This window comes from Danio aesculapii, chromosome 4, assembly GCF_903798145.1.
Source record: "Danio aesculapii chromosome 4, fDanAes4.1, whole genome shotgun sequence".
In the NCBI taxonomy this organism is placed as follows: domain Eukaryota; kingdom Metazoa; phylum Chordata; class Actinopteri; order Cypriniformes; family Danionidae; genus Danio; species Danio aesculapii.
In genome coordinates this window covers 49259026-49267047 of record NC_079438.1, presented here as the reverse complement: position 1 = coordinate 49267047, position 8022 = coordinate 49259026, and the positions used below count along the sequence as shown (strand labels likewise).

The following is an 8022-nucleotide window of genomic DNA, read 5'->3' as shown; positions in this document are numbered from 1 at the left end:
TCTTGATGTAATACACGTGCTTGATTATTTCTGTGAGATTTGAAAGTGAATCATAAGGTGAGCTGACATCTAAATGACGACCAGATGTCCTCCTCCATCTATCTCTAGGCTTTCTTCTGACCTTCACATTTCTCTTATTTGTCAGAGTGCTGATGTTTCTGAGTCATGGCAGTGACTTCACTGTGAGTATATGAACCTCATCTATTTCTGGGTTTTGTGTGTGTGTCAGGAGGTTTTTGTTCTTTTGGACATTAATAAATGTATGTCTTAGTGTATGACACAAGGGGGATCTACTTTTCCAGTAATAGTGAACCATATGCCTGTATATGGTTTAGTCACTGGTCACCACATTTGCAGTATAAACATTTCTGGAAAGACTCATTGTGTGTTATTGTAATGAATTCTGTTGTGTGACTATAGCATAACTTTGTGTTCAGTGTTTGCAATATATATATATGTTTGGGTATCACTTTACACCTTACTTTAAGGTGTCCTTGTTACTCCACATATTTACTATAGTAATTACAATTAGTTATGCATAATTACATGCAACAAACCCTAAATCTGTTTCATATTCTAACCCTAACCATACATGTAATTTATTAATATTACTCAGTAGTTAAATGTATAGTTACACTGTAACAAGGACACCTTAAAATAAAGTGTAACCAATGTGTGAACTGCATATACACTCTCAGAAATAAATGTACAAAATCTGTCACTGGAATGGGACCTTTTCAAAAGGTACATTTTTGTTCCTAATAGGTCCTTAAAGGTACATATTAATACCTAAAAAGTACATATGTGTACCTCACAGTAACTTAAAAGTACAAAAGTGTACCCCAAAGGTATAATGTCCATCTGTATGAGACGTGTATACTTTTTGAAAAGGTACCACCTCAGTGACAGATTTTGTCCCTTTATTTCTGAGAGTGTAAAGAGAGAGTGTAACATTTCAATTTATCTTGTGACACATGGTTGCTAAGTATGAATTTTTGAGGTAGAAGTGATCACATTGCTGTTTGTCGTGATGTTTAGGTGGCGATATCTCTGTAACTCTTTTGTTTTCAAGCCAAATTACCAATGGCACAAACTTTAAACTATCCCTAAGTAAACTATAATTACTTAATATAACTTATACATTAATTTAATACAATAATCAGTTTTAGTTTGTTGCAATTCTGATGAAATCCTCATCATGCATGAGATAAAATAGTTTTACATGGTGCATTTTGTACTGTATTGTGCCTGTAATTGAGATATTGCATAAAGTAGTCCATAAAGATTTAAAATGATCCTTGTTAACATCAAGAGTATTATAATTTTTTTATATTAACTATACAGTTATTCTACTGGGTGTCTATCAACTGTAAATCATGGTAAAAATGTTTGATGGTCATTTTCAAAATTTTACTTTTAAAATTAATCAGATCGCATTCTGAAAAAGCTGTCTTAGGGAAGTATGAATTACTTTATAATTTAAGGAGAGGATTTGTGTTCAAGTAGATATAACATGAACAAACCATAAAGTAAAACACCACGCTCTGTTTCTGTTATTACTGGCTTCTACACCTTCTTCTAAATGTATTTGACATAATAACTTTAACTTCAACCATAATAGCCTACACTACTACACTATTACTATTACCATTAATAGTGAATAATAATAATAATATTAATAATATTAATAATTATAATAATAATAATAATGAATATTAGAGTGATTTCTAATGGATCATGTGGCTGAAAACTGGAGTAACAAAGCTGAAAATTCATCTTTAAAATCACTGGAATAAATAATTAAATTAAATTATAAACTACTTTTGGACAGTTATTTTATAGTGCAATAACATGCACTATAAAAGGCACAATTTTACAATTTGTATTGTATTTTTGATTAAATAAATGCAGCAGGATAAGCTTATTTTAAAACATTTAAAAATCATACTGACCCCAAACGTTTTACAGAAGGCCTGTATACAGTTAAGAATACTAACACACAGTATCAAAAATCTATATTTAATAAGTGCTTTATAGTGTATGACTTCACTGGCTCAAATAGAAGTTTTGTCAATTGGGACCACACTATTGTTTATTAATAAACACTCCTACTATTTATTATTTATTCATAAACAGTCTGTCATGTTTTTTTTGTTTCAGTGTTTAGCAGCGACGTCTCACTGACATAATTATGCTGTCATTTGCTTTTTAAAGCCTCAATTGTTAAAAGAGAACCCAAGTTTTACAACCAGCGCAACTCCAGCCCCCCACGTGCCCAATTTGGCGTTCCTATAAATAAAAATGACAGTCCCAACTGTCGCGGCTCTCGGGGTCCATCCTATCCCCTTCCCCACCGCGCGCTTCGCCCAATCGGGCGCCAGTATCACTATCTCGGCCAGATTAGAGAATCACCCATCGCGCAGTTGTATATGGTCATGATGACAGCGGCATACCAGGAGATCCAGCAGACTGACGTGTAAGCCCTGCCGGAGGGCTCTCAGAGTTTTAAAGCTCCTCATGCTGCATTTAACCACTCAACTAAATGAAGCCGCGTCTCTTTTCCCGTCTGTAATTAGTATTTCGCTCCAAAAAAAACCCGAACTTTTTGTGACGACGATAGAAAAGTGGCGAATGGAAGACTTTAAATACGAACGGACTTGTTTTTAAACCGTTGGTTGCTTGAAGGTGATTCCAAGTGGTTTCTGTATGACAGACACTTAAATACTACTGACTTTTTCGCAAACGCTTCCAACTTTCTTTCGTTTCTTTCCTTCTTTTTTTTCCACAGAAGAGAGAGAGAGAGAGTGCGCCTGCCCCACTCCCCCCTCACGCTGTAAGAGTCTCGTAGTTTGTAGAATAAAAGGGGGGCACGAAAACATCGGAAAAACATGATGAGCAATAATACATACTACGACCAGCAGCTGCCGCCGCAGTATTACCAGGGCACCGACAACGGCGAGGACGGAGACGAGGAGATGCCGGCCACGGAGAAGGACCTGGCCGAGGATGCGCCCTGGAAGAAGATCCAGCAGAACACCTTCACCAGGTGGTGCAACGAACACCTGAAATGCCTCAACAGAAAGATCCTGGACCTGCAGAAGGACCTGAGCGACGGGCTCAAGCTCATCGGGCTCCTGGAAGTTCTCAGCCAGAAGAAAATGTACAGAAAGTACCACGCCAGACCTAATTTCAGACAGATGAAGTTGGAGAATGTGTCCGTGGCGCTGGAGTTTCTGGAAAGGGAACACATCAAACTGGTTTCAATAGGTAAGTGTGGTTTCCTGGCATACAAACGCGCTCAGTGCGGTGGCGAACGCGCTTTAGCATGCCACTTAACTATACTTAACTATCATGAAAGTATTTAAAAGGTTACAGAGTGCTTGTAAAAGTTACAAGTGATGTTTGAATGATGAATTAAGTGATGTGCTCGAGCCGCGTACTGTCGCTATGGTTACCTCATCAGTTCGTCAGTGTCTACTAAGTGCACTAGTAAGCTGACTTGTGTGGTTTGTGAAACGTTTCTAATCTTTCAACGTGTACTTATATAAAGTAAACATACTTTTAAAAGCCCCCGCAAGCGCTTTGGTTTAACTTTCTGTGGGGGGCATCAAGACCTTAATTAGGGTCCTCAGACCCCACAAATCGCCCATAATAAGCTGTTATGGCTCATAATGGGTGTGTTATCTATTTTAACTGTAAATATTGTTTTACATTCTGGTAATTATGTTAATTATAGTTTTAGATAACAATTTTAAGTGGGAATAGATAAAGTAAATCAAGTTTGAAAGATTAATAGTGTGTAGCCCTTGAAAATGTAAATCAAAGTGTCATGAAATTTCTGTTTGCAGTACACATACATATGATTAATTAAATGAAAACATTATATATATATATATATATATATATATATATATATATATATATATATATATATATATATATATATATATATATATATATATATATATTCACATCTGTGTAACTACAAATTATCGACAAGGATGTTAGTAGACAATAAAAATGAGTTCACATTGATTTATCTCAAAGTGACCCAGTATTAGCTAATTAATTACATATAACTCATGCAATTCATTATTATTGGTTTGATTCTTTATTTTATGTTATCTGATATCTACAGGTTCTGTGTCCATACTTAATATGTCGCAAAAAAAGGATGTCAGATGTATTTTGTGGATTTTGGTCATTGGGGGTGTAGTTTGCAAGCCCCAAACTCAATTTAGGATCAATGCTAGAATGGATTTGTGGATCTGTTTCATTTGGAGATGACCTCCAGGCATGAAATAATAATTAATTTGGGTGCATTGCTGAGAAGTTGCTATTGTAGTTGTTTTATTGCATGTCTATTACTGTATATGGTAACACTTTCTTTTGATGGTCCGTTTGAGTATTAGTAGACTGTCTGCTTAATATCTGTTGATACTGCTCCTTCAACAGACATTTAACTGACTATAAGAAACTTTGCAAGTACATGTCAATTTACACTAACCCTAACCCCAGCCTAACAGTCTACCTATAATCTAATGAGAATTAGTTGGCATGCAGATGCAATATAACTGAATTCAACAAACGGACCATCAAAATAAAGTGTGACCCTGTATATTTCTTGTATAGAGACACACTGTCATATACTGTAAGTGGCAGTAAATGTGGCTGATTCAGGAGAAATATATCTTCATAAATCACAAAAATACACAGAGATTTCTTTCTATATCGTCTTGGCATGGCACATGGCTTCTCCTATAAAATGACCCTTGTATCTGTTCCAAGGACAGTGTTGGTGTTTTTGCAGATAGCGAAAGAGAATTGGATTGTTCTGGTGTCTGAGTGGTGGGTGTCAGAGCATGGCAGCATGGCATTCTTTCAAAACATAAGACACAAAAACACAGGCGTTGCTCACTTCATTCCCATCACTGCTGTGGAGCTAGTTTGTTTTAACAAAGACTTGATTTGAGCAGTGATAGTGGCTTTTATTTGAGTTTGACTGCAGACGTGGCTCTCATTGATTGGGGGACGGAGCCAACTGTCTAACACACTGGCACATGATGGCAGTGCTTTCAGCCTGGCTGTCATTGGCAATAAGATGGATCTTTCCAGAAGGGCACCTGCCTCTCAGAACCCCCCTTATGCAAGAGTGTAGGGTGACAGAAGTGCAGGAAAAACTCCCCAACCCTTGTCCAAGAAATCTTGTGTGTGTGTGTGTGTGTGTGTGAACTGTGTCACATGGGGGCAGCAATGCCGCTACAGGAAATACCACTCACCTCATTTATTTTATCACCACACACTCAGACACACATGCAAAGTGTGAGTTTACATTTAAATAGACATATATGTAAGTGCTTCAGAGAGATTAAAGGGACCTGGTGACAGTAAAAGAATAAATTAAATTATATTTTAATACAGTGTCATGGTGGCGCAGTGGGTAGCATGATTGCCTCACAGCAAGAAGGTCGCTTGTTTGAGCCTCGACTGGATCAGTTGGCATTTCTGTGTTTAGTTTGCATGTTCTCCCCGTGTTGGCGTCGGTTTCCTCTGGGTGCTCCGGTTTCCCCCACAAGTCCAAAGACATGAGCTAATTGTCTGTAGGGTATGTGTGTGAATGAGAGTGTATGGGTGTTTCCCAGTGATGCGTTGCAGCTGGAAGGGCATCCGCTGCGTAAAACATATGCTGGATAAGTTGGCGGTTCATTCCACTGTAGCGACCCTGGATTAATAAAGGGACTGTGCCGAAAAGAAAATGAATGAATGAATGAATGAATGAAAATTTCAATGCTTTTGCTTTCTCAAAAGTGCTTGCAAAACCTTTGCATTCAATCTCAAATGTTTTGTTGTACGAGAACTCACATTTTGGGTTTTCCTAAAAACATTTGTGCCAGATACAGTGAGTGAAAGTATAAAATGTCCACTACCGCTAAGTGTGATGCTGCCAAGGGACAAAGGGATTGTGAAAACATGTTTAGGTGTAACATCAATTTGAGAAAATGTCACCAGGGGGCACAAAGGGACGGAATGCGAACGGACAGAAATATACAGTACAAATGCGGCAGCGAGCACGGCGACAGAGGGAACATATTGAACTGTTACCATCTGTACGTGGTTTGTTTTTGCATTTCAAGAGAATCTTTGATAATGTGTGCATTCACTTCACACATTTCTTTTTTAAAACTTTGTTAAGGTTCTGCTTAGAATCTTGCATTCACTTGCTAAAGATTTTGAGAAAACAACTATGCGTGATATCATGTGCAAAATATCATACTGCAAAAAACAACGCTCTTGCTTATTAAGTAAACAGGTATTAGTTTGGAAAACTAGGAAAGAAATGCATAGTTTTGGCTTAAGTGATGATGGCTCTGGGACAGGAATCATCAACGTTCAGCTCCAGAGTGAGTGATTGATAGATAGACAGCTGCGCTCTGGGGTCCATCTAGTAACAGGTGCTTTAAATAGTCTTACAGACACAGAGAGCCGTGATAGAGGGGGTTGCTGGAGGTTATTTGGATAGTAAGAGAGAGAAAGAGTGAGTCATGGAGATGAAGAGCACATGATTGACAATTTATTGAAATGTCTGTCCTTCTTTTTCTCGATAGTGCTCAACAATAATGATTTGCCCTGCTTTTACTCCAGAAGTGCAGATTTTCACTATGACAGAATTATGATTAAGAGATAGTTTTAGCAATGTATCTTTAGCCCTGTCAAGCAATTAAGAGTTACACTGTAAAGTTTTTTAGATGTTAGTATCAGTTTTGTTCGTTTCTAAGATATCTATAAGCTAGTGTGCTCCAAAACGGTGACAAAATTTGCGTTTAGAAGATATAAATCTGATAAAAACATGTAAGGCATGTAGTTTGTCACCTAAATAGATCAATAGTTTTATTCACGTCACGTCACCTCATATTTCTTTTTCTCATCAAATCATAACCAATCAAATACTCTCGAGTATCTGACATGCCCCACCCCCTTCAAGATACTTTTCATTTGCTTTTCATTTGATGCACTTGAGCTCAACCGCTCTCACTGACAGAGCAGTGATAAAGCAAAACGCTATTGGCTGTTTTTAAAAAGGGGATGGGCTTTTCCTTTTTTGGGTTGAGATTACGTCAAACATCGAATATCTTCATAAGACCTTAAAGAGTTACATGAGGTTTAACCCATATCGGTAGTTGGATCACACTTTACTTTACAGTTCTATTTTGCATATACTATGCATTTAGCATAGTCATAACAATAACTATCCCTAAACCCGACCTAGAACCTCACTTTAACTCAAGTAGTTTCCATGTATATAATCACTTTAGATATACATAAACACTTTAGATATACATAATGTGAAATAGTGTGACCGATAATTTCACAGGATGTTAACTTGAGTATATACTTGAAGATATATTCAGCTTTAGTTGTTTGTTTCTGTATTACTAGCTTGAACAGAACTATAATATATATTTGCATTTACATAATATTTGCATTTGCCCTTGTTTGATAAACTGTTTTCTAACACCTCAACATTACCCTAAGAATACAGTACTTTTTATTGACCTATTTTACTTTTAAAGTTCTGTCTGTGCTTTATAGTTTGAGAGTTTAATAATTTTTTTTAGCAGTGCACACTTTTTAGTAGACTAATCAACAACAATTTTTAGTTTACCAGGAAAACTAAATGTTTGTGTTTTCTAAAATCACATACATGTGATCAACGAATGATATACACACACTCTCTCTCTGTCTTTTTATCTCTCTCCATTTCTCTCTATCTTTCTGAAATTAATATGTGATGAAAGGAAGTCCCCATTGACATATTCTGTATCCCAGAGGGGGAAATATCTCTTGATTTAATTTCGAGATGTCGTAGCATGTTTCCCTGAAGTGCTTTAGTGGCTTTATCAGCACAGTACGTTATCTGTGCCAAAGTCATGCTCTGTTTCTCCGCATGCAACACTTTCCTGGCTCATTAAGCGAATCTTTCCCTCTGCTGCTCCACATCCAGAAGCAGCAGTTGGTTTTATC

The 8022-nt window shown here is 37.0% G+C and overlaps 1 protein-coding gene across 10 annotated transcripts in view; it reads left to right on the top strand.

Moving 5' to 3' along the window:
• The first annotated feature begins 2432 nt into the window (after positions 1–2432).
• The window catches only part of flncb (filamin C, gamma b (actin binding protein 280)), a 63419-nt gene continuing 57829 nt past the window's right edge, over positions 2433–8022 (top strand). For 5 of the 10 annotated variants that reach the window (XM_056455912.1, XM_056455913.1, XM_056455910.1 and 2 more), the window contains exon 1: positions 2434–3267. In XM_056455912.1, coding sequence (XP_056311887.1) covers positions 2889–3267 — 379 coding nt within the window. In that variant the 5' untranslated portion in view covers positions 2434–2888. Of the gene's footprint in view, positions 3268–8022 lie in introns of all 10 variants that reach the window. The other 5 variants (XM_056455917.1, XM_056455916.1, XM_056455915.1 and 2 more) reach the window with 2 other exon arrangements.